At 46.2% G+C, this 27,978-nt stretch overlaps 1 protein-coding gene across 2 annotated transcripts; it reads right to left on the bottom strand.

Annotated features, from left to right (window-relative positions):
* Positions 1-297: 297 nt before the first annotated feature.
* Positions 298-27,257, bottom strand: LOC142367422 (mediator of RNA polymerase II transcription subunit 30). Of its 2 annotated transcripts, XR_012767088.1 has the most exons (5): positions 26,696-27,257; positions 24,858-25,016; positions 21,485-21,571; positions 18,225-20,738; positions 769-848 (listed from the first exon to the last, which is right to left on the bottom strand). XR_012767088.1 is itself a non-coding variant. In XM_075449393.1 (4 exons), exons 1-4 carry the CDS (start codon positions 26,897-26,899, stop codon positions 753-755), a joined length of 546 nt encoding a protein of 181 aa, XP_075305508.1. In that variant the 5' UTR covers positions 26,900-27,257; the 3' UTR covers positions 298-752. The 2 variants fall into 2 exon arrangements, 1 of the variants encoding a protein (XP_075305508.1); XM_075449393.1 differs by lacking the exon at positions 18,225-20,738 and having other exon boundaries at positions 298-848.
* Positions 27,258-27,978: the final 721 nt, after the last annotated feature.

Here is a 27,978-nt window from a genome sequence, read left to right as displayed (position 1 = left end):
GCCCAACCCTGAGGGTCCGCTTTGTACGGTGGGAACGCAAAGCTGACCCCAAAGAGACCCGACCCGTACCGGACCGTTTTGAACCGACCCGTCCCGTACTGCATAGTGGGAACGAGGCTTTAGCGGAAGACAGAGTGTCTTGTTCAGGAAAAAGGTCAAAGGTCAGGATGTTGCTGTGCATGTAAACAAAGACACGATGACTGAAACAGGCGAAGCTTCGACTTCCCTCTGGTTCTGTCCACTTTCCCTCTGGTTCTGTCCACTTTCCCTCTGGTTCTGTCCACTTCCCTACCTCTCAGACACGTCAACAACATTTTATCTGAAACCATCTCAGCGTCTGTCAGAGGAAACATCGCCAACATTTTCTCCCAGCTTCAGTCAATCAGGGTTTGTGGGGGTTCTGAGCTCTGCCCTCAGTGGGCCGGTTCTGAACCCGGTTCTGTTTCACACACGACAAACTTTGTTTTGAAAAATGTTTTATTTTATATAAAAACAGAAACTTCCAACAGTTTACAAAAATAAAGTCAGAACAGGTGGGACACACCTGGGGGCTCTTTAGACCCTGAGCAACAGTCAGTGTAAACAGAGTCAGCTGCCGGTTCCACCTGAGGCAGCACAGGTAGAACTCATCATATATAGAAAGTCCAGAACCCATCTGAGTCACACAGATGATCAGTTTCCACCTGGTGAGGAACCAGGTCCTGTTCCAGCCGGTCTGCGCCTGCAGGGGGGCGGGGCGTCTTCAGAGGACGTCACTTCCTGAGCGTCAGCATGGCGTTGACGTCCCACAGAAGGTTCCTCATCTGGTCCATCAGAACCTTCAGCTCCTGGTTCTTCTGACGCACTTTCTGCCATGAGATCACAACAGTGTTAAGAAAGTTTTCAGCATTCAAGGTCCTGGGACGGGTTCAAACCCAACAATCACTCCCAAAACGGGTCCAACCCAACAATCACTGCCATAAACGGGTCAAAACCAACAATCACTCCCAAAACGGGTCAAACCCAACAATCACTCCCAAAACGGGTCCAACCCAACAATCACTCCCAAAACGGGTCAAACCCAACAATCACTCCCAAAACGGGTCCAACCCAACAATCACTGCCATAAACGGGTCAAAACCAATAATCACTCCCAAAACGGGTCAAACCCAACAATCACTCCCAAAACGGGTCCAACCCAACAATCACTCCCAAAACGGGTCCAACCCGACAATCACTCCCAAAACGGGTCAAACCCAACAATCACTCCCAAAACGGGTCAAACCCAACAATCATTCCCATAAACGGGTCAAACCCAACAATCATTCCCATAAACGAGTTCAACCCAACAATCACTCCCAAAAACGGGTTCAAACCCAACAATCATTCCCATAAACAGGTCAAACCCAACAATCACTCCCAAAACGGGTCAAACCCAACAATCACTCCCAAAACGGGTTCAAACCCAACAATCATTCCCATAAACGGGTCAAACCCAACAATCACTCCCAAAACGGGTTCAACCCAACAATCGCTCCCAAAACGGGTTCAAATCCAACAATTGCTCCCATGAACGGATTCAACCCAACAATCACTCCCAAAACGGGTTCAACCCAACAATCACTCCCAAAACGGGTTCAACCCAACAATCATTCCCAAAACGGGTTCAACCAAACAATCACTCCCAAAACGGGTTCAACCCAACAATCACTCCCAAAACAGGTTCAACCCAACAATCACTCCCAAAATGGGTCACACCCAACAATCTCTCCCAAAACGGGTTCAACCCAACAATCACTCCCAAAACGGGTTCAACCCAACAATCATTCCCAAAACGGGTTCAACCAAACAATCACTCCCAAAACGGGTTCAACCCAACAATCACTCCCAAAACAGGTTCAACCCAACAATCACTCCCAAAATGGGTCACACCCAACAATCTCTCCCAAAACGGGTTCATCCCAATAATCATTCCCATAAACGGGTCAAACCCAACAATCACTCCCAAAATGGGTCACACCCAACAATCTCTCCCAAAACGGGTTCATCCCAACAATCACTCCCAAAAAGGGTTCAACCCAACAATCACTCCCAAAACAGGTTCAACCCAAAAATCACTCCCAAAATGGGTCACACCCAACAATCTCTCCCAAAACGGGTCAATCCCAACAATCACTCCCAAAACAGGTCCAACCCAACCATCTCTCCCATAAACGGGTCCAAGCCAACAAGCTCTCCCAAAACGGGTCAAACCAAAACGGGTTCAACCCAACAATCTCTCCCAAAACGGGTTCAACCCAACAATCTCTCCCAAAACGGGTTCAACCCAACAATCTCTCCCATAAACGGGTTCATCCCAACAATCACTCCCAAAACGGGTTCAACCCAACAATCACTCCCATAAACGGATTCAACCCAACAATCACTCCCAAAACGGGTTCAACCCAACAATCACTCCCAAAACGGGTTCAACCCAACAATCACTCCCAAAACGGATTCAACCCAACAATCACTCCCATAAACGGATTCAACCCAACAATCACTCCCAAAACGGATTCAACCCAACAATCACTCCCAAAACGGGTTCAACCCAACAATCACTCCCAAAACGGATTCAACCCAATAATCACTCCCATAAACGGGTTCATCCCAACAATCACTCCCAAAACGGGTTCAACCCAACAATCACTCCCATAAACGGATTCAACCCAACAATCACTCCCAAAACGGGTTCAATCCAACAATCACTCCCATAAACGGATTCAACCCAACAATCACTCCCAAAATGGGTTCAATCCAACAATCACTCCCAAAACGGGTTCAATCCAACAATCACTCCCAGAAACGGGTTCATCCCAACAATCACTCCCAAAACGGGTTCAACCCTACAATCACTCCCATAAACGGATTCAACCCAACAATCACTCCCAAAACGGGTTCAATCCAACAATCACTCCCATAAACGGGTCAAACCCAACAATCATTCCCATAAACGGGTCAACCCAACAATCATTCCCATAAACGGATTCAACCCAACAATCACTCCCAAAACGGGTTCAATCCAACAATCACTCCCATAAACGGGTCAAACCCAACAATCATTCCCATAAACGGGTCAACCCAACAATCATTCCCATAAACGGGTCAACCCAACAATCATTCCCATAAACGGGTTCAACCCAACAATCATTCCCATAAACGAGTTCAACCCAACAATAACTCCCATAAACGGGTTCAAACCCAACAATCATTCCCATAAACGGGTCAAACCCAACAATCTCTCCCAAAACGGGTCCAACCAAACAATCACTCCCAAAACGGGTTCAAACCCAACAATCATTCCCATAAACGAGTTCAACCCAACAATCACTCCCAAAACGGGTCAACCCCAACAATCACTCCCAAAACGGGTTCAACCCAACAATCACTCTCAAAACGGGTTCAACCCAACAATCACTCCCAAAACGGGTTCAACCCCAACAATCACTCCCAAAACGGGTTCAACCCAACAATCACTCCCAAAACTGGTAAAACCCAACAATCACTCCCAAAACGGGTCAACCCCAACAATCACTCCCAAAACGGGTTCAACCCAACAATCACTCCCAAAACTGGTAAAACCCAACAATCACTCCCAAAACGGGTCCAACCCAACAATCACTGCCATGAACGGGTCAAAACCAACAATCACTCCTAAAACGGGTCAAACCCAACAATCACTCCCAAAACGGGTCCAACCCAACAATCACTCCCAAAACGGGTCAAACCCAACAATCACTCCCAAAACGGGTCCAACCCAACAATCACTGCCATAAACGGGTCAAAACCAATAATCACTCCCAAAACGGGTCAAACCCAACAATCACTACCAAAACGGGTCCAACCCGACAATCACTCCCAAAACGGGTCCAACCCGACAATCACTCCCAAAACGGGTCAAACCCAACAATCACTCCCAAAACGGGTCAAACCCAACAATCATTCCCATTAACGGGTCAAACCCAACAATCATTCCCATAAACGAGTTCAACCCAACAATCACTCCCAAAACGGCTTCAACCCAACAATCACTCCCATAAACGGATTCAACCCAACAATCACTCCCAAAACGGGTTCAATCCAACAATCACTCCCATAAACGGGTCAAACCCAACAATCATTCCCATAAACGGGTCAACCCAACAATCATTCCCATAAACGGGTCAACCCAACAATCATTCCCATAAACGGGTTCAACCCAACAATCATTCCCATGAACGAGTTCAACCCAACAATCACTCCCATAAACGGGTTCAAACCCAACAATCATTCCCATAAACGGGTCAAACCCAACAATCTCTCCCAAAACGGGTCCAACCAAACAATCACTCCCAAAACGGGTTCAAACCCAACAATCATTCCCATAAACGAGTTCAACCCAACAATCACTCCCAAAACGGGTCAATCCCAACAATCACTCCCAAAACGGGTTCAACCCAACAATCACTCCCAAAACGGGTTCAACCCAACAATCACTCCCAAAACGGGTTCAACCCAACAATCACTCCCAAAACGGGTTCAACCCCAACAATCACTCCCAAAACGGGTTCAACCCAACAATCACTCCCAAAACTGGTAAAACCCAACAATCACTCCCATAACGGGTTCAAACCCAACAATCACTCCCAAAACGGGTCAACCCCAACAATCACTCCCAAAACGGGTTCAACCCAACAATCACTCCCAAAACTGGTAAAACCCAACAATCACTCCCAAAACTGGTAAAACCCAACAATCACTCCCAAAACGGGTTCAAACCCAACAATCACTCCCAAAACGGGTTCAACCCAACAATCACTCCCAAAACGGGTTCAACCCCAACAATCACTCCCAAAACGGGTTCAACCCAACAATCACTCCCAAAACTGGTAAAACCCAACAATCACTCCCATAACGGGGTCAACCCCAACAATCACTCCCAAAACGGGTTCAACCCAACAATCACTCCCAAAACTGGTAAAACCCAACAATCACTCCCAAAACTGGTAAAACCCAACAATCACTCCCAAAACTGGTAAAACCCAACAATCACTCCCATAACGGGTCACACCCAACAATCTCTCCCAAAACGGGTTCATCCCAACAATCACTCCCAAAACGGGTTCAACCCAACAATCACTCCCAAAACGGGTTCAACCCAACAATCACTCCCAAAACAGGTTCAACCCAACAATCACTCCCAAAATGGGTCACACCCAACAATCTCTCCCAAAACGGGTCAATCCCAACAATCACTCCCAAAACGGGTCAAACCCAACAATCTCTCCCAAAACGGGTCAACCCCAACAATCACTCCCAAAACAGGTCCAACCCAACCATCTCTCCCATAAACGGGTCCAAGCCAACAAGCTCTCCCAAAACGGGTCAAACCAAAACGGGTTCAACCCAACAATCTCTCCCAAAACGGGTCAAACCAAAACGGGTTCAACCCAACAATCTCTCCCAAAACGGGTCAAACCAAAACGGGTTCAACCCAACAATCTCTCCCAAAACGGATTCAACCCAACAATCACTCCCAAAACGGGTTCAACCCAACAATCACTCCCATAAACGGGTTCAACCCAACAATCACTCCCAAAACGGGTTCAATCCAACAATCACTCCCATAAACGGATTCAACCCAACAATCACTCCCAAAACGGGTTCAATCCAACAATCACTCCCAAAACGGGTTCAATCCAACAATCATTCCCATAAACGGGTTCAACCCAACAATCATTCCCATAAACGAGTTCAACCCAACAATCACTCCCATAAACGGGTTCAAACCCAACAATCATTCCCATAAACGGGTCAAACCCAACAATCTCTCCCAAAACGGGTCCAACCAAACAATCACTCCCAAAACGGGTTCAAACCCAACAATCATTCCAATAAACGAGTTCAACCCAACAATCACTCCCAAACCGGGTCAACCCCAACAATCACTCCCAAAACGGGTTCAACCCAACAATCACTCCCAAAACGGGTTCAACCCAACAATCACTCCCAAAACTGGTAAAACCCAACAATCACTCCCACAACGGGTTCAAACCCAACAATCACTCCCAAAACGGGTTCAAACCCAACAATCACTCCCAAAACGGGTCAACCCCAACAATCACTCCCAAAACGGGTTCAACCCAACAATCACTCCCAAAACTGGTAAAACCCAACAATCACTCCCAAAACTGGTAAAACCCAACAATCACTCCCATAACGGGTTCAAACCCAACAATCACTCCCAAAACGGGTTCAACCCAACAATCACTCCCAAAACGGGTTCAACCCCAACAATCACTCCCAAAACGGGTTCAACCCAACAATCACTCCCAAAACTGGTAAAACCCAACAATCACTCCCATAACGGGTTCAAACCCAACAATCACTCCCAAAACGGGTCAACCCCAACAATCACTCCCAAAACGGGTTCAACCCAACAATCACTCCCAAAACTGGTAAAACCCAACAATCACTCCCAAAACTGGTAAAACCCAACAATCACTCCCAAAACGGGTTTAACCCAACAATCACTCCCATAACGGGTTCAAACCCAACAATCACTCCCAAAACGGGTTTAACCCAACAATCACTCCCAAAACGGGTTCAAACCCAACAATCACTCCCAAAACGGGTTCAACCCAACAATCACTCCCATAAACGGATTCAACCCGACAATCACTCCCAAAACGGGTTCAAACCCAACAATCACTCCCAAAACGGGTTCAACCCAACAATCACTCCCAAAACGGGTTCAACCCAACAATCTCTCTCAAAACGGGTCAAACCCAACAATCTCTCCCAAAACGGGTTCAACCCAACAATCACTCCCAAAACGGGTTCAACCCAACAATCTCTCCCAAAACGGGTTCAACCCAACAATCACTCCCAAAACGGGTTCAACCCAACAATCTCTCCCAAAACGGGTTCAACCCAACAATCACTCCCAAAACGGGTTCAACCCAACAATCTCTCCCAAAACGGGTTCAACCCAACAATCACTCCCAAAACGGGTTCAACCCAACAATCTCTCCCAAAACGGGTCAACCCCAACAATCACTCCCAAAACTGGTAAAACCCAACAATCACTCCCAAAACTGGTAAAACCCAACAATTACTCCCAAAACTGGTAAAACCCAACAATCACTCCCATAACGGGTTCAAACCCAACAATCACTCCCAAAACGGGTTCAACCCAACAATCACTCCCAAAACGGGTTCAACCCAACAATCACTCCCAAAACTGGTAAAACCCAACAATCACTCCCAAAACTGGTAAAACCCAACAATCACTCCCATAAACGGGTCAAACCCAACAATCATTCCCATAAACGAGTTCAACCCAACAATCTCTCCCAAAACGGATTCAACCCAACAATCACTCCCAAAACGGGTTCAACCCAACAATCACTCCCATAAACGGATTCAACCCAACAATCACTCCCAAAACGGGTTCAACCCAACAATCACTCCCAAAACGGGTTCAACCCAACAATCTCTCTCAAAACGGGTCAAACCCAACAATCACTCCCAAAAAAGGGTCAAACCCAACAATCACTCCCAAAACGGGTTCAACCCAACAATCTCTCCCAAAACGGGTTCAACCCAACAATCACTCCCAAAACGGGTTCAACCCAACAATCACTCCCATAAACGGATTCAACCCAACAATCACTCCCAAAACGGGTTCAACCCAACAATCTCTCCCAAAACGGGTTCAACCCAACAATCACTCCCAAAACGGGTTCAACCCAACAATCACTCCCAAAACTGGTAAAACCCAACAATCACTCCCAAAACGGGTTCAACCCAACAATCTCTCCCAAAACGGGTTCAACCCAACAATCACTCCCAAAACGGGTCCAAACCCAACAATCACTCCCAAAACGGGTTCAAACCCAACAATCACTCCCAAAACGGGTTCAAACCCAACAATCACTCCCAAAACGGGTTCAAACCCAACAATCACTCCCAAAACGGGTTCAACCCAACAATCACTCCCAAAACTGGTAAAACCCAACAATCACTCCCAAAACTGGTAAAACCCAACAATCACTCCCATAACGGGTTCAAACCCAACAATCACTCCCAAAACGGGTTCAACCCAACAATCACTCCCAAAACGGGTTCAACCCAACAATCACTCCCAAAACTGGTAAAACCCAACAATCACTCCCATAAACGGGTCAAACCCAACAATCACTCCCAAAACGGGTCCAAACCCAACAATCACTCCCAAAACGGGTTCAACCCAACAATCACTCCCATAAACGGATTCAACCCAACAATCACTCCCAAAACGGGTTCAAACCCAACAATCACTCCCAAAACGGGTTCAACCCAACAATCACTCCCATAAACGGATTCAACCCAACAATCACTCCCAAAACGGGTTCAACCCAACAATCACTCCCAAAACGGGTTCAACCCAACAATCTCTCTCAAAACGGGTCAAACCCAACAATCACTCCCAAAAACGGGTCAAACCCAACAATCACTCCCAAAACGGGTTCAACCCAACAATCTCTCCCAAAACGGGTTCAACCCAACAATCACTCCCAAAACGGGTTCAACCCAACAATCACTCCCAAAACGGGTTCAACCCAACAATCACTCCCATAAACGGATTCAACCCAACAATCACTCCCAAAACGGGTTCAACCCAACAATCTCTCCCAAAACGGGTTCAACCCAACAATCTCTCCCAAAACGGGTTCAACCCAACAATCACTCCCAAAACGGGTTCAACCCAACAATCACTCCCAAAACTGGTAAAACCCAACAATCACTCCCAAAACGGGTTCAACCCAACAATCTCTCCCAAAACGGGTTCAACCCAACAATCACTCCCAAAACGGGTTCAAACCCAACAATCACTCCCAAAACGGGTTCAACCCAACAATCACTCCCATAAACGGATTCAACCCAACAATCACTCCCAAAACGGGTTCAAACCCAACAATCACTCCCAAAACGGGTTCAACCCAACAATCACTCCCATAAACGGATTCAACCCAACAATCACTCCCAAAACGGGTTCAACCCAACAATCACTCCCAAAACGGGTTCAACCCAACAATCTCTCTCAAAACGGGTCAAACCCAACAATCACTCCCAAAAACGGGTCAAACCCAACAATCACTCCCAAAACGGGTTCAACCCAACAATCTCTCCCAAAACGGGTTCAACCCAACAATCACTCCCAAAACGGGTTCAACCCAACAATCACTCCCATAAACGGATTCAACCCAACAATCACTCCCAAAACGGGTTCAACCCAACAATCTCTCCCAAAACGGGTTCAACCCAACAATCTCTCCCAAAACGGGTTCAACCCAACAATCACTCCCAAAACGGGTTCAACCCAACAATCACTCCCAAAACTGGTAAAACCCAACAATCACTCCCAAAACGGGTTCAACCCAACAATCTCTCCCAAAACGGGTTCAACCCAACAATCACTCCCAAAACGGGTCCAAACCCAACAATCACTCCCAAAACGGGTTCAAACCCAACAATCACTCCCAAAACGGGTTCAACCCAACAATCACTCCCATAAACGGATTCAACCCAACAATCACTCCCAAAACGGGTTCAACCCAACAATCACTCCCAAAACGGGTTCAACCCAACAATCTCTCTCAAAACGGGTCAAACCCAACAATCACTCCCAAAAACGGGTCAAACCCAACAATCACTCCCAAAACGGGTTCAACCCAACAATCTCTCCCAAAACGGGTTCAACCCAACAATCACTCCCAAAACGGGTTCAACCCAACAATCACTCCCAAAACGGGTTCAACCCAACAATCACTCCCAAAACGGGTTCAACCCAACAATCTCTCCCAAAACGGGTTCAACCCAACAATCACTCCCAAAACGGGTTCAACCCAACAATCACTCCCAAAACAGGTTCAAACCCAACAATCACTCCCAAAACGGGTTCAACCCAACAATCACTCCCAAAACAGGTTCAACCCAACAATCACTCCCAAAATGGGTCACACCCAACAATCTCTCCCAAAACGGGTCAATCCCAAAAATCACTCCCAAAACGGGTCAAACCCAACAATCTCTCCCAAAACGGGTCAACCCCAACAATCACTCCCAAAACAGGTCCAACCCAACCATCTCTCCCATAAACGGGTCCAAGCCAACAAGCTCTCCCAAAACGGGTCAAACCAAAACGGGTTCAACCCAACAATCTCTCCCAAAACGGGTCAAACCAAAACGGGTTCAAACCAACAATCTCTCCCAAAACGGATTCAACCCAACAATCACTCCCAAAACGGGTTCAACCCAACAATCACTCCCATAAACGGATTCAACCCAACAATCACTCCCAAAACGGGTTCAATCCAACAATCACTCCCATAAACGGATTCAACCCAACAATCTCTCCCAAAACGGGTCAAACCAAAACGGGTTCAACCCAACAATCTCTCCCAAAACGGATTCAACCCAACAATCACTCCCAAAACGGGTTCAACCCAACAATCACTCCCATAAACGGGTTCAACCCAACAATCACTCCCAAAACGGGTTCAATCCAACAATCACTCCCATAAACGGATTCAACCCAACAATCACTCCCAAAACGGGTTCAATCCAACAATCACTCCCAAAACGGGTTCAATCCAACAATCATTCCCATAAACGGGTTCAACCCAACAATCATTCCCATAAACGAGTTCAACCCAACAATCACTCCCATAAACGGGTTCAAACCCAACAATCATTCCCATAAACGGGTCAAACCCAACAATCTCTCCCAAAACGGGTCCAACCAAACAATCACTCCCAAAACGGGTTCAAACCCAACAATCATTCCAATAAACGAGTTCAACCCAACAATCACTCCCAAACCGGGTCAACCCCAACAATCACTCCCAAAACGGGTTCAACCCAACAATCACTCCCAAAACGGGTTCAACCCAACAATCACTCCCAAAACTGGTAAAACCCAACAATCACTCCCACAACGGGTTCAAACCCAACAATCACTCCCAAAACGGGTTCAAACCCAACAATCACTCCCAAAACGGGTCAACCCCAACAATCACTCCCAAAACGGGTTCAACCCAACAATCACTCCCAAAACTGGTAAAACCCAACAATCACTCCCAAAACTGGTAAAACCCAACAATCACTCCCATAACGGGTTCAAACCCAACAATCACTCCCAAAACGGGTTCAACCCAACAATCACTCCCAAAACGGGTTCAACCCCAACAATCACTCCCAAAACGGGTTCAACCCAACAATCACTCCCAAAACTGGTAAAACCCAACAATCACTCCCATAACGGGTTCAAACCCAACAATCACTCCCAAAACGGGTCAACCCCAACAATCACTCCCAAAACGGGTTCAACCCAACAATCACTCCCAAAACTGGTAAAACCCAACAATCACTCCCAAAACTGGTAAAACCCAACAATCACTCCCAAAACGGGTTTAACCCAACAATCACTCCCATAACGGGTTCAAACCCAACAATCACTCCCAAAACGGGTTTAACCCAACAATCACTCCCAAAACGGGTTCAAACCCAACAATCACTCCCAAAACGGGTTCAACCCAACAATCACTCCCATAAACGGATTCAACCCGACAATCACTCCCAAAACGGGTTCAAACCCAACAATCACTCCCAAAACGGGTTCAACCCAACAATCACTCCCAAAACGGGTTCAACCCAACAATCTCTCTCAAAACGGGTCAAACCCAACAATCTCTCCCAAAACGGGTTCAACCCAACAATCACTCCCAAAACGGGTTCAACCCAACAATCTCTCCCAAAACGGGTTCAACCCAACAATCACTCCCAAAACGGGTTCAACCCAACAATCTCTCCCAAAACGGGTTCAACCCAACAATCACTCCCAAAACGGGTTCAACCCAACAATCTCTCCCAAAACGGGTTCAACCCAACAATCACTCCCAAAACGGGTTCAACCCAACAATCTCTCCCAAAACGGGTCAACCCCAACAATCACTCCCAAAACTGGTAAAACCCAACAATCACTCCCAAAACTGGTAAAACCCAACAATTACTCCCAAAACTGGTAAAACCCAACAATCACTCCCATAACGGGTTCAAACCCAACAATCACTCCCAAAACGGGTTCAACCCAACAATCACTCCCAAAACTGGTAAAACCCAACAATCACTCCCAAAACTGGTAAAACCCAACAATCACTCCCATAAACGGGTCAAACCCAACAATCACTCCCAAAACGGGTCCAAACCCAACAATCACTCCCAAAACGGGTTCAAACCCAACAATCACTCCCAAAACGGGTTCAACCCAACAATCACTCCCATAAACGGATTCAACCCAACAATCACTCCCAAAACGGGTTCAAACCCAACAATCACTCCCAAAACGGGTTCAACCCAACAATCACTCCCATAAACGGATTCAACCCAACAATCACTCCCAAAACGGGTTCAACCCAACAATCACTCCCAAAACGGGTTCAACCCAACAATCTCTCTCAAAACGGGTCAAACCCAACAATCACTCCCAAAAAAGGGTCAAACCCAACAATCACTCCCAAAACGGGTTCAACCCAACAATCTCTCCCAAAACGGGTTCAACCCAACAATCACTCCCAAAACGGGTTCAACCCAACAATCACTCCCATAAACGGATTCAACCCAACAATCACTCCCAAAACGGGTTCAACCCAACAATCTCTCCCAAAACGGGTTCAACCCAACAATCACTCCCAAAACGGGTTCAACCCAACAATCACTCCCAAAACTGGTAAAACCCAACAATCACTCCCAAAACGGGTTCAACCCAACAATCTCTCCCAAAACGGGTTCAACCCAACAATCACTCCCAAAACGGGTCCAAACCCAACAATCACTCCCAAAACGGGTTCAAACCCAACAATCACTCCCAAAACGGGTTCAAACCCAACAATCACTCCCAAAACGGGTTCAAACCCAACAATCACTCCCAAAACGGGTTCAACCCAACAATCACTCCCAAAACTGGTAAAACCCAACAATCACTCCCAAAACTGGTAAAACCCAACAATCACTCCCATAACGGGTTCAAACCCAACAATCACTCCCAAAACGGGTTCAACCCAACAATCACTCCCAAAACGGGTTCAACCCAACAATCACTCCCAAAACTGGTAAAACCCAACAATCACTCCCATAAACGGGTCAAACCCAACAATCACTCCCAAAACGGGTCCAAACCCAACAATCACTCCCAAAACGGGTCCAAACCCAACAATCACTCCCAAAACGGGTTCAACCCAACAATCACTCCCATAAACGGATTCAACCCAACAATCACTCCCAAAACGGGTTCAAACCCAACAATCACTCCCAAAACGGGTTCAACCCAACAATCACTCCCATAAACGGATTCAACCCAACAATCACTCCCAAAACGGGTTCAACCCAACAATCACTCCCAAAACGGGTTCAACCCAACAATCTCTCTCAAAACGGGTCAAACCCAACAATCACTCCCAAAAACGGGTCAAACCCAACAATCACTCCCAAAACGGGTTCAACCCAACAATCTCTCCCAAAACGGGTTCAACCCAACAATCACTCCCAAAACGGGTTCAACCCAACAATCACTCCCAAAACGGGTTCAACCCAACAATCACTCCCATAAACGGATTCAACCCAACAATCACTCCCAAAACGGGTTCAACCCAACAATCTCTCCCAAAACGGGTTCAACCCAACAATCTCTCCCAAAACGGGTTCAACCCAACAATCACTCCCAAAACGGGTTCAACCCAACAATCACTCCCAAAACTGGTAAAACCCAACAATCACTCCCAAAACGGGTTCAACCCAACAATCTCTCCCAAAACGGGTTCAACCCAACAATCACTCCCAAAACGGGTTCAAACCCAACAATCACTCCCAAAACGGGTTCAACCCAACAATCACTCCCATAAACGGATTCAACCCAACAATCACTCCCAAAACGGGTTCAAACCCAACAATCACTCCCAAAACGGGTTCAACCCAACAATCACTCCCATAAACGGATTCAACCCAACAATCACTCCCAAAACGGGTTCAACCCAACAATCACTCCCAAAACGGGTTCAACCCAACAATCTCTCTCAAAACGGGTCAAACCCAACAATCACTCCCAAAAACGGGTCAAACCCAACAATCACTCCCAAAACGGGTTCAACCCAACAATCTCTCCCAAAACGGGTTCAACCCAACAATCACTCCCAAAACGGGTTCAACCCAACAATCACTCCCATAAACGGATTCAACCCAACAATCACTCCCAAAACGGGTTCAACCCAACAATCTCTCCCAAAACGGGTTCAACCCAACAATCTCTCCCAAAACGGGTTCAACCCAACAATCACTCCCAAAACGGGTTCAACCCAACAATCACTCCCAAAACTGGTAAAACCCAACAATCACTCCCAAAACGGGTTCAACCCAACAATCTCTCCCAAAACGGGTTCAACCCAACAATCACTCCCAAAACGGGTCCAAACCCAACAATCACTCCCAAAACGGGTTCAAACCCAACAATCACTCCCAAAACGGGTTCAACCCAACAATCACTCCCATAAACGGATTCAACCCAACAATCACTCCCAAAACGGGTTCAACCCAACAATCACTCCCAAAACGGGTTCAACCCAACAATCTCTCTCAAAACGGGTCAAACCCAACAATCACTCCCAAAAACGGGTCAAACCCAACAATCACTCCCAAAACGGGTTCAACCCAACAATCTCTCCCAAAACGGGTTCAACCCAACAATCACTCCCAAAACGGGTTCAACCCAACAATCACTCCCAAAACGGGTTCAACCCAACAATCACTCCCAAAACGGGTTCAACCCAACAATCTCTCCCAAAACGGGTTCAACCCAACAATCACTCCCAAAACGGGTTCAACCCAACAATCACTCCCAAAACAGGTTCAAACCCAACAATCACTCCCAAAACGGGTTCAACCCAACAATCACTCCCAAAACAGGTTCAACCCAACAATCACTCCCAAAATGGGTCACACCCAACAATCTCTCCCAAAACGGGTCAATCCCAAAAATCACTCCCAAAACGGGTCAAACCCAACAATCTCTCCCAAAACGGGTCAACCCCAACAATCACTCCCAAAACAGGTCCAACCCAACCATCTCTCCCATAAACGGGTCCAAGCCAACAAGCTCTCCCAAAACGGGTCAAACCAAAACGGGTTCAACCCAACAATCTCTCCCAAAACGGGTCAAACCAAAACGGGTTCAACCCAACAATCTCTCCCAAAACGGATTCAACCCAACAATCACTCCCAAAACGGGTTCAACCCAACAATCACTCCCATAAACGGATTCAACCCAACAATCACTCCCAAAACGGGTTCAATCCAACAATCACTCCCATAAACGGATTCAACCCAACAATCACTCCCAAAACGGGTTCAATCCAACAATCACTCCCAAAACGGGTTCAATCCAACAATCATTCCCATAAACGGGTTCAACCCAACAATCATTCCCATAAACGAGTTCAACCCAACAATCACTCCCATAAACGGGTTCAAACCCAACAATCATTCCCATAAACGGGTCAAACCCAACAATCTCTCCCAAAACGGGTCCAACCAAACAATCACTCCCAAAACGGGTTCAAACCCAACAATCATTCCAATAAACGAGTTCAACCCAACAATCACTCCCAAACCGGGTCAACCCCAACAATCACTCCCAAAACGGGTTCAACCCAACAATCACTCCCAAAACGGGTTCAACCCAACAATCACTCCCAAAACGGGTTCAACCCAACAATCACTCCCAAAACGGGTTCAACCCAACAATCACTCCCAAAACTGGTAAAACCCAACAATCACTCCCAAAACTGGTAAAACCCAACAATCACTCCCATAAACGGGTCAAACCCAACAATCACTCCCAAAACGGGTCCAAACCCAACAATCACTCCCAAAACGGGTTCAAACCCAACAATCACTCCCAAAACGGGTTCAACCCAACAATCACTCCCAAAACGGGTTCAATCCAACAATCATTCCCATAAACGGGTTCAACCCAACAATCATTCCCATAAACGAGTTCAACCCAACAATCACTCCCATAAACGGGTTCAAACCCAACAATCATTCCCATAAACGGGTCAAACCCAACAATCTCTCCCAAAACGGGTCCAACCAAACAATCACTCCCAAAACGGGTTCAAACCCAACAATCATTCCAATAAACGAGTTCAACCCAACAATCACTCCCAAACCGGGTCAACCCCAACAATCACTCCCAAAACGGGTTCAACCCAACAATCACTCCCAAAACGGGTTCAACCCAACAATCACTCCCAAAACGGGTTCAACCCAACAATCACTCCCAAAACGGGTTCAACCCAACAATCACTCCCAAAACTGGTAAAACCCAACAATCACTCCCAAAACTGGTAAAACCCAACAATCACTCCCATAAACGGGTCAAACCCAACAATCACTCCCAAAACGGGTCCAAACCCAACAATCACTCCCAAAACGGGTCAAACCCAACAATCACTCCCAAAACGGGTTCAACCCAACAATCTCTCCCAAAACGGGTTCAACCCAACAATCTCTCCCAAAACGGGTTCAACCCAACAATCTCTCCCAAAACGGGTTCAACCCAACAATCACTCCCAAAACGGGTTCAACCCAACAATCACTCCCAAAACTGGTAAAACCCAACAATCACTCCCAAAACGGGTTCAACCCAACAATCTCTCCCAAAACGGGTTCAACCCAACAATCACTCCCAAAATGGGTCCAAACCCAACAATCACTCCCAAAACGGGTTCAAACCCAACAATCACTCCCAAAACGGGTTCAACCCAACAATCACTCCCATAAACGGATTCAACCCAACAATCACTCCCAAAACGGGTTCAACCCAACAATCACTCCCAAAACGGGTTCAACCCAACAATCTCTCTCAAAACGGGTCAAACCCAACAATCACTCCCAAAAACGGGTCGAACCCAACAATCACTCCCAAAACGGGTTCAACCCAACAATCTCTCCCAAAACGGGTTCAACCCAACAATCACTCCCAAAACGGGTTCAACCCAACAATCACTCCCAAAACGGGTTCAAACCCAACAATCACTCCCAAAACGGGTTCAACCCAACAATCACTCCCAAAACGGGTTCAACCCAACAATCTCTCTCAAAACGGGTCAAACCCAACAATCACTCCCAAAAACGGGTCAAACCCAACAATCACTCCCAAAACGGGTTCAACCCAACAATCTCTCCCAAAACGGGTTCAACCCAACAATCACTCCCAAAACGGGTTCAACCCAACAATCTCTCCCAAAACGGGTTCAACCCAACAATCACTCCCAAAACGGATTCAACCCAACAATCTCTCCCAAAACGGGTTCAACCCAACAATCACTCCCAAAACGGGTTCAACCCAACAATCTCTCCCAAAACGGATTCAACCCAACAATCACTCCAGTGTTTCTCACAGATGTGAAGGCAATGTGTGGTGGTGGGCCACGGGGGGGATAAAAAATAAAAATTCTTCGAAATAATTCCTTCGTTAATAATTGCTCACACAGAACTTTATTCTATTAACCCAGACCGATTTCTACTAAAATGAAAATTAAAGGGGTTATAACACAGACTAAATAGACCACATAGAACCCATTTCAGAATTTTTTTCCAGAATACCACCCCCCACTGTCAGAGATCTGTAATGTGACATAGGCTATATGTCACATTGGGAGTGTCACCGCACCTGTGTCACGGTGGGTGACACAGGTGCGGCTTATCTGCAGATATTCACATCTTCATTGTAAACAAATTAATAACAAAGCTAATTACACTGGTGGGACTGTTCAGCTGTTTCAGACTGATACCTCCGGTTCAGGCTGCTCCTCATCAACACGTCTCTTTTTCAATCGCGGAAAATATTTTTCAATACTCATCTGGATTGAAGCAGCAAACATTCAGTGTAAGAGTTTAAAAAAACTACTTTATTTGATTCACAGCTGCTAGTGTTTTGACCTCGACAACCCAACTACATTTTTTATTTATTTATTTTTACGACAAACTTGCGACTAGTTAACTTTATAAAGAAGGCATAATCGCTTGTTTGCTATGGGTCGGGACGGGACAACATTGTATTCAAAATATAAAATATTTTTATAGGACTTTTTAATGTGTGATTTTATAAAGGTGCACGTGATACCAACCTTTCGTGAATTTCGCCAGCAGTCTTCTTTCGATTGAGCTAATCCAACGCGACGCTGAAGCTAGCAAGCTTCCAGGGAAGCACGAAGGGGCTGTGTGTGTGTGTGAAGGCTATGCGAGAGAGAGACGCGAGGGACAGAAAGACTGAATGAGAGCAGGGAAAGGAAATGCAGCTTAACGAATACAAGTATTTTTTAAAATAGCGTTAAAAAAAATAATAATAACAAAACGCAATATGTGGCGGCCGGTGTTGAATCTGTGGCGCACCGCCACGAATTAGTCTATGTGTGGGAAACACTGCACTCCCAAAACGGGTTCAACCCAACAATCACTCCCAAAACGGGTTCAACCCAACAATCACTCCCAAAACGGGTTCAACCAAAACGGGTCAAACCCAACAATCTCTGCTCACATCATCTGGGTTCACAGAACACAAACAGAACTATTCTATCTGAGTGGAAATAAAGGATTCTACAACAAGTCGGGCTTCTTTATTAACAGAAACAGTTTCTGGTGTCAGATTTATTCTTGGTTTATGACAGTCAGCGTTAATAAAAAGCAGGAATAAAAGCTTTAAGCTGCTCCACAAACACACAGATTATCCTCTGAATGCATTTCCCGATGATCCAGAACCAAACTGCAGCCCAGATGCTGGGACCTCATGGTCAGTGGTGTAGTCCAGGGTATACGCGGCTATACGGCGTATACCTACTTATTTGTCAGTCAGCATTGCGTATACCCACTTCTAAATCCCCCTTGGTGCGGCCGGTACTCGCTGCCAGTGCCTTCACTGATTACACCGGTTAATTTTAGGCACGAGGACTAGTGAGATAATCACAGGCAGTGGGGCGGGAGATGTGCTGGCCACTTCTGGAAAACGATTGGACAACTCCAGTTGATTGACAGGTATGTCTCTTAGAAAGATGCGCGATGCGTCTTTGAAATGCGTGGCAGGTGTAGAGAGTGTGGTGTTGAAGCTACTGTCGGAGTGAACCTACTTTCGTGGAATTCCTCATTTTGAGTTAAGTTTTAATGTGATTTCCAAATGAGTCATTGTTTTTTAAAGACACTGCACATTTAGAGAAGAGATTTTGTTGCCAATTGTTACACTGTAGTAGGCTAAAGTTATGAAAGGCTAACGTCACGTTAGCATGAAGCTATGTAGCACTATGAAGTGGTACCTTGAGTGTCCCGACATACGAGTTGTTTTAGTTACGAGCCGTTATTCCGCCGCTGGTTGGCTTGGTGAGTGAATCCGGCCAGCATCCCGCCTCCTACTCGTTCACATGGAAGCATCTCGTTTTTTGGGCTCGCATTTGTGCCAAACTTTCAAAGTCCGTTGGAAAGAAACACCCTGAAAAAATGCAACTGGTCGCGCTGCTGCGCTATATAATGACACAGAAACAGAAACATTCTGAAAGGCAGGATTAACCAAACCTCCTTGGACAGGTTTTTATTAAAGTGGAAAATGAGGAAAGCGTGGCGAATAAGCCAAACGTCAGTGAAAATGATTAAGTTTCTTTTTTTTTTCAAAGTTGCAAACCTCCACCAGCATCTTCTGCCAGTTCAAGCGTCTGATCTCCAAGAATAAAATCAGTATATTTCTTTACATTCTCTTTTATCATATCGTATTATGTTCTTCTACAATGTTTTTTATTTAAAAATAAATTTAAGCCATCACAAAAAAAGTTGGGGAGGTTTTTGGGGGGGCATGGAACGGATTAATGACATTTCCATTAATTTCAATGGTGAATATTGATTTGACTTATGAGCTCTGTCATGGAAAGAATTGAACTCGTAACTCAACGTACCGTGTTGGGATAATGTGGGGGGAACCATATCATTGTTGGTTTTCAGTAAGTGTATAATCAACACAGTTCATAAGGATTTCATACTAGACTGTAACGTTAGATGAAACTGATATAATCTTTGGGCATTTGTTACAATGTCCATGAAGCTTGTTTGTTATTATAAAGGTCTAAAAGTATAACTTCAGCCAAGGTACTTAAACTGACTAACCTACATGATCTGGTTTAATTTTATAGCAGCTCGGCTTGGAGTTGGTTTTAAAGTAAGTTAAGGCACAAGAATGGAGTTTAAGATTAACACAATATTGAGGTTTAACCCGACTGTCTTATTTTGTGTAGGGACAGATAACAATGAAAAGACTTCTTTGTAAAGAAGCACAAGTCAGACCCAGATCAGGCCCAGACAGACCCCAGCCATGAAACCAGCAGCCCTGCCAGCTCCCAACCAGGCAAGTCAGTGTGGGCAGACACAAGGAGCCAGGCTACCACCACCAGGTCAGAGTATTCAAAGGCAGCTAAATGCATCTCCAGTTTATAGAAGTGTAGCCTCGCTTTGCCCAGATTGTTAATGTAAAGAGGGGGATGCGTATGTCCTGCTGGGGAATACTGTGATCACAATAGTGTGAGTGGGTGTGTGAGATGTGTGATGCATGCATCATTTTTGTTGTTTTTCTGTAGACATCAATAGTGACTGGCCAGACCTGTGGACTGCCAAACAAAAAGAAGAATTTAAATCCAAGTTTTGTTGAATGATTTAAAATAACATTCATCCAAAAAAATTATATTCAATATTTTTTGTTATATTTATATTCTGTACATCTAACAAAGTATGCTGGAATAGTGTTCAGCTAAAGTAAATAGTTAGTTTCAATGTTACGACAGTGGACTTTTGAGTTTATCTGATTGGTTTTGATGTTTGTAAGGGAATGATTTTTGGTGAAATATGGTGAAATATGAACAAGGATGCATTGTCAACTTCAGATTTTAAGTATTTTATTTAAATAAATGCTGAAAAATTACCTGAAACACCATGTTTGCCTCATGTTGAATATATTTTACATTCATTCAGGCTGCTTGTGTGACCAGAAACACCTACAAACTGATCAAGTCATGATAGTTTTGTAATAGTGAGTAAATACTACTGACAGATTTTTGGTTAAACGAAATAGAGTAGTCTTACATGTCACTGGATCTAAAACAGTTCGTTTTTCTGGACTTCTTAAAAAATGGGGGCAAAATTGAGAGTATACCCACTTCTCCAGGGACCACTACACCACTGCTCATGGTTCCTGTTAGAGTTCTGGACTCTGGATTCTAACAGGCGCCACTCGTCCCTGTTGGAGGGATGGACGGGCCTTTTTCCTCCATCATCAGCAGAGCTCCAGCTACAGAATAAAATGGCGTCTGCTGATAAACCCTACCCTAACTCTAACCCACCCTCGGACAGAACCCACCTGCAGAACCTCCCGCCTCTCCTGGCTGACCTCGGGGCTGCAGGGCTCCACTCGGACAGACGGCTCCTCTCCGGCGTACGGCACCAGCTGCAGACACAACCTGTTAATAACCTGAAGCCCCCCCTCAGACCAGTTATTAACCTGAAGCCCCCCCTCAGACCAGTTATTAACCTGTTATTAACCTGAAGCCCCCCCTCAGACCTGTTATTAACCTGTTATTAACCTGAAGCCCCCCCCAGACCTGTTATTAACCTGAAGCCCCCCCTCAGACCTGTTATTAACCTGTTATTAACCTGAAGCCCCCCCCAGACCTGTTATTAACCTGAAGCCCCCCCTCAGACCTGTTATTAACCTGTTATTAACCTGAAGCCCCCCCTCAGACCTGTTATCAACCTGAAGCCCCCCCTCAGACCTGTTATTAACCTGTTATTAACCTGAAGCCCCCCCCAGACCTGTTATTAACCTGAAGCCCCCCCTCAGACCTGTTATTAACCTGTTATTAACCTGAAGCCCCCCCCAGACCTGTTATTAACCTGAAGCCCCCCCTCAGACCTGTTATTAACCTGTTATTAACCTGAAGCCCCCCCCAGACCTGTTATTAACCTGAAGCCCCCCCCCAGACCTGTTATTAACCTGTTATTAACCTGAAGCCCCCCCTCAGACCTGTTATTAACCTGTTAATAACCTGAAGCCCCCCCCAGACCTGTTATTAACCTGAAGCCCCCCCTCAGACCTGTTATTAACCCGTTACTAACCTGTTATTAACCTGAAGCCCCCCTCAGACCTGTTATTAACCCGTTACTAACCTGTTATTAACCTGAAGCCCCCCCTCAGACCTGTTATTAACCCGTTATTAACCTGAAGCCCCCCTCAGACCTGTTATTAACCTGTTAATAACCTGAAGCCCCCCCTCAGACCTGTTATTAACCCGTTATTAACCTGAAGCCCCCCTCAGACCTGTTATTAACCCGTTATTAACCTGAAGCCCCCCTCAGACCTGTTAACCCGTTACTAACCTGTTATTAACCTGAAGCCCCCCCTCAGACCTGTTATTAACCTGTTAATAACCTGAAGCCCCCCCTCAGACCTGTTATTAACCCGTTACTAACCTGAAGCCCCCCCTCAGACCTGTTATTAACCCGTTATTAACCTGAAGCCCCCCTCAGACCTGTTAACCCGTTACTAACCTGTTATTAACCTGAAGCCCCCCCTCAGACCTGTTATTAACCCGTTATTAACCTGAAGCCCCCCCTCAGACCTGTTATTAACCCGTTACTAACCTGTTATTAACCTGAAGCCCCCCCTCAGACCTGTTATCAACCCGTTATTAACCTGAAGCCCCCCTCAGACCTGTTATTAACCCGTTAATAACCTGAAGCCCCCCTCAGACCTGTTATTAACCCGTTATTAACCTGAAGCCCCCCTCAGACCTGTTATTAACCCGTTATTAACCTGAAGCCCCCCTCAGACCTGTTATTAACCCGTTATTAACCTGAAGCCCCCTCAGACCTGTTATTAACCTGTTAATAACCTGAAGCCCCCCCTCAGACCTGTTATTAACCCGTTATTAACCTGAAGCCCCCCTCAGACCTGTTATTAACCCGTTATTAACCTGAAGCCCCCCTCAGACCTGTTAACCCATTACTAACCCGTTATTAACCTGAAGCCCCCCTCAGACCTGTTATTAACCCGTTAATAACCTGTTATTAACCTGAAGCCCCCCTCAGACCTGTTAACCCGTTAATAACCTGTTATTAACCTGAAGCCCCCCCTCAGACCTGTTAACCCGTTACTAACCTGTTATTAACCTGAAGCCCCCCCTCAGACCTGTTATTAACCTGTTAATAACCTGAAGCCCCCCTCAGACCTGTTATTAACCCGTTACTAACCTGTTATTAACCTGAAGCCCCCCCCTCAGACCTGTTATTAACCCGTTATTAACCTGAAGCCCCCCTCAGACCTGTTATTAATCTGTTATTAACCTGAAGCCCCCCTCAGACCTGTTATTAACCCGTTACTAACCTGTTATTAACCTGAAGCCCCCCCTCAGACCTGTTATTAACCCGTTATTAACCTGAAGCCCCCCCCAGACCTGTTATTAACCTGTTATTAACCTGAAGCCCCCCCTCAGACCTGTTATTAACCCGTTACTAACCTGTTATTAACCTGAAGCCCCCCCTCAGACCTGTTATTAACCCGTTATTAACCTGAAGCCCCCCCAGACCTGTTATTAACCTGTTATTAACCTGAAGCCCCCCCTCAGACCTGTTATTAACCTGTTACTAACCTGTTATTAACCTGTTATTAACCTGAAGCGCCCCCTCACACCTGTTATTAACCCGTTATTAACCTGAAGCCCCCCCTCAGACCTGTTATTAACCCGTTACTAACCTGTTATTAACCTGTTATTAACCTGAAGCCCCCCCTCAGACCTGTTATTAACCCGTTACTAACCTGTTATTAACCTGAAGCCCCCCCTCAGACCTGTTATTAACCCGTTATTAACCTGAAGCCCCCCCCAGACCTGTTATTAACCCGTTATTAACCTGAAGCCCCCCTCAGACCTGTTATTAACCTGTTATTAACCTGAAGCCCCCCCTCAGACCTGTTATTAACCCGTTACTAACCTGTTATTAACCTGAAGCCCCCCCTCAGACCTGTTATTAACCCGTTATTAACCTGAAGCCCCCCTCAGACCTGTTATTAACCTGAAGCCCCCCTCAGACCTGTTATTAACCCGTTACTAACCTGTTATTAACCTGAAGCCCCCCCTCAGACCTGTTATTAACCCGTTATTAACCTGAAGCCCCCCCTCAGACCTGTTATTAACCCGTTATTAACCTGAAGCCCCCCTCAGACCTGTTATTAACCCGTTGTTAACCTGTTATTAACCTGAAGCCCCCCTCAGACCTGTTATTAACCCGTTATTAACCTGTTATTAACCTGAAGCCCCCCCTCAGACCTGTTATTAACCCGTTATTAACCTGAAGCCCCCCTCAGACCTGTTATTAACCTGTTATTAACCTGTTATTAACCCGTTGTTAACCTGTTATTAACCTGAAACCCCCCTCAGACCTGTTATTAACCCGTTATTAACCTGTTATTAACCTGAAGCCCCCCCTCAGACCTGTTATTAACCCGTTATTAACCTGAAGCCCCCCTCAGACCTGTTATTAACCCGTTATTAACCTGTTATTAACCTGAAGCCCCCCTCAGACCTGTTATTAACCCGTTATTAACCTGAAGCCCCCCTCAGACCTGTTATTAACCCGTTATTAACCTGTTATTAACCTGAAGCCCCCCCTCAGACCTGTTATTAACCTGTTAATAACCTGTCATTAACCTGAACCCTAACCCCTCAGACCCCCCTTACCTCCGCCGGCCCCTCCTGCAGGTCAGAGGTCATCTCCACGCAGCGCTCGTACAGCAGCCGCAGCTTCCTGAACAGCAGGGCCAGCTGCCGCAGGTGCTCCTGCAGCTTCCCGAAGCGGTCCTGGTACATGGCGTGGCTCTGCGTCACGCCGTTAGGGAGCTGGAGCAAAGACACACAGGGAGTCAGACAGGGTTCAGGGTCACAATGTGTCCTTCTGTTGGAGGAATTGTGTGGAGGAACCGGTCAGCTCCTCCACACTGACACCAACTCCTGTTAAAAAGGCTAAAACTATAAAAACAATCCCATAACTTTAACACACAGACCGTATAACACCCCACTGTGAGAGTTCTGCTCTGTTAAAGGAGTCCGGCCAAAGCACGGCACCCCAGAAGAAGAGTTCTGCTCTGTTAAAGGAGTCCGGCCAAAGCACGGCACCACAGAAGAAGAGTTCTGCTCTGTTAAAGGAGTCCGGCCAAAGCACGGCACCACAGAAGAAGAGTTCTGCTCTGTTAAAGGAGTCCGGCCAAAGCACGGCATCACAGAAGAAGAGTTCTGCTCTGTTAAAGGAGTCCGGCCAAAGCACAACACCACAGAAGAAGAGTTCTGCTCTGTTAAAGGAGTCCGGCCAAAGCACAACACCACAGAAGAAGAGTTCTGCTCTGTTAAAGGAGTCCGGCCAAAGCACGGCATCACAGAAGAAGAGTTCTGCTCTGTTAAAGGAGTCCGGCCAAAGCACAACACCACAGAAGAAGAGTTCTGCTCTGTTAAAGGAGTCCGGCCAAAGCACAACACCACAGAAGAAGAGTTCTGCTCTGTTAAAGGAGTCCGGCCAAAGCACGGCATCACAGAAGAAGAGTTCTGCTCTGTTAAAGGAGTCCGGCCAAAGCACAACACCACAGAAGAAGAGTTCTGCTCTGTTAAAGACATGGTAGGTAATCCTGTTCAGAAACACATTTTGTAATACTGGGTGAAATGGTCCGTCTATCCTGAGAGAAATCTATACAAGATGTATTTAGAAAAAGGGACGAAAATAATCAGACCTCTGTGGCAGCTGCAGGACTGAGAAAAAGCTGACCAATCCGAGATCAGCGGTCGCCTACAAAAAACCAATCAGATGCCTCTGCTTTCTGCCTACGCCCCCCTCTGTCGGCTCCGTGTGCGCATGCGGTTCCACCGGCTTTGGATGAAGCACTGACGGAATGGGGAGGGGGGGGTGGAGCTTAGAGGAGGGGACACTTTCGAATCTTGCTAGCTCTCTTGCTAGCTCTCTAGGATTACCTACCATAGCTTTAAAGGAGTCCGGCCAAAGCACGGTACCACAGAAGAAGAGTTCTGCTCTGTTAAAGGAGTCTGGCCAAAGCACGGCACCACAGAAGAAGAGTTCTGCTCTGTTAAAGGAGTCCGGCCAAAGCACGGCACCACAGAAGAAGAGTTCTGCTCTGTTAAAGGAGTCCGGCCAAAGCACGGCACCACAGAAGAAGACAGAGAGCAGAGAACCTGCCCTGTTTGTCTGGATCCCTCCAACATGACGTCACCCTGCAGGACTCACCTGGAAAGGCTAATCACTAATCATGCTCCCCGGGCGCTTCATGGCTGCCCACCGCTCCAGGTTGGCATCTGTCTCTGAGTGTGTGTGCATGTGTGTGTCAACAGGTGCCAACCTGGAGCGGTTAAAAGCGGAGGACAAATTTCGTGTGTATGCATGACCAATAAATCGGATCTTAAAATTCTGATCAGGTGACATCAGGCTAATCAATATCAGCTGGGGGAGTTATGCACCTGAGGGTGTGGAAGCTTTATAACTGGGGGGTCCAGCCCCATCCCCGGGGTTTGCTCACCTGTGTGGCGCGCGTTATCTGGAAGATCTCCATGGTGCGCGTCACGATGTCCTGCACGGTCTCCTGTCCGATCCTGCAGAGGAACACCGGGGAGATCTCCCTCTGCGTCCCCTGGGGGGGCAGCGGCTGCTGGCCCGGGGCCGGCGCGGCGCCGGGGGGGATCTGCGGGGGCATCCCCGGCTTCTGCGGGAGGGAAGCCGCCATGACCAGCAGGTCCGGGCAGATGAGGACGATGCTCCGCCGGGAAAGCTAACTGGAGTAACGCAAAGAGCTGCGACTAATGCTGAATAAAACCAACAGCTGCTCAGGTAAAGAGGCGAGCTAACCTGCTAACGCGTTAGCCTCAACAACAACTAGCTTACAGCACAAAATAAAGCGGTTAGCTTCAGGCGAGCTAACCTGCTAACAGCAAACAGCCGCCTCTTCCCGTGAAACTGTGTCCTGCTTCGGTTCGTTAGAGTCCAGATGAGTCCGGTTCGCTTCTGATGTTGGGATAATACTTTTGTTTTGTTTTTCTTATTCAACGAGACAAAGCTTACCGCGTCTCATAGCGTCACTTCCGGGTAGAGAAGCGTAGAGCGTCACTTCCGAGAAGAGAAGCGTGCGTTTCCCGCCACTAGATGGCGATCTGAAGCCGAGGTGGAAAATAAAGAAGACGCCGCATCGACCGCTGCTGCCTATTGGCGCTGTCGAGCCGCGGGGCCGCCATCTTGGACCGGTCATCAGCTCCACTCAGTGTAATCTGGCTATATTCTGGTATGTGATATGTATGATAGGTAGGCTTTTATTTTGCAAAAGACACACTATATATAATATAATACACCCACACACTTATATATATAAAAACATTAATATATGATAGAGAAGCAGAAGCAGATTTTGTACGACTCAGCTATTTTAATAAGTTTAAAAATCAGAATCAGAATCAGAATTACTTTATTAATCCCTTGCGGGCAATTCCTTTTCTGCAGTGCACTCGTTTACAGAAAAAAAGATTAAGTCAGGAAATACAATAGAGCAAAATGAATATAATACAATAAGACAAAATAAGATAAAGTAAAGATAAAGCAAAATTACAACCCCATACAGTAAAATAAAATTACACCCCTTCCATATTAACAGTGTATTACAACCCTTCCCATATAAACAGTGTAAAAATAAGATAAAATGAAGAAATAATACATTTTACATCCATATATAAGATAAAACACAATAGACAGAAGTTATATATAAGTAAATATGAATATCTATATCTACATACATCTCAGAAAAAATGAAAATCT

This window comes from Odontesthes bonariensis, chromosome 18, assembly GCF_027942865.1.
Source record: "Odontesthes bonariensis isolate fOdoBon6 chromosome 18, fOdoBon6.hap1, whole genome shotgun sequence".
In the NCBI taxonomy this organism is placed as follows: domain Eukaryota; kingdom Metazoa; phylum Chordata; class Actinopteri; order Atheriniformes; family Atherinopsidae; genus Odontesthes; species Odontesthes bonariensis.
Note: the sequence above shows the minus strand (reverse complement) of the source record. Positions and strands in the feature narration are given on the sequence as shown.

Coding starts and splice junctions, on each gene's coding strand:
- LOC142367422 (XM_075449393.1), bottom strand. CDS start 26,899: ATGGCGGCTTCCCTCCCGCAGAAGCCGGGGATGCCCCCGCAGATCCCC. Junction 25,017..26,695: donor AGATAACGCGCGCCACACAG/GTGAGCAAACCC, acceptor TCTTTGCTCCAG/CTCCCTAACGGCGTGACGCA. Junction 849..21,484: donor AGAGGCGGGAGGTTCTGCAG/GTGGGTTCTGTC, acceptor ATCTCATGGCAG/AAAGTGCGTCAGAAGAACCA.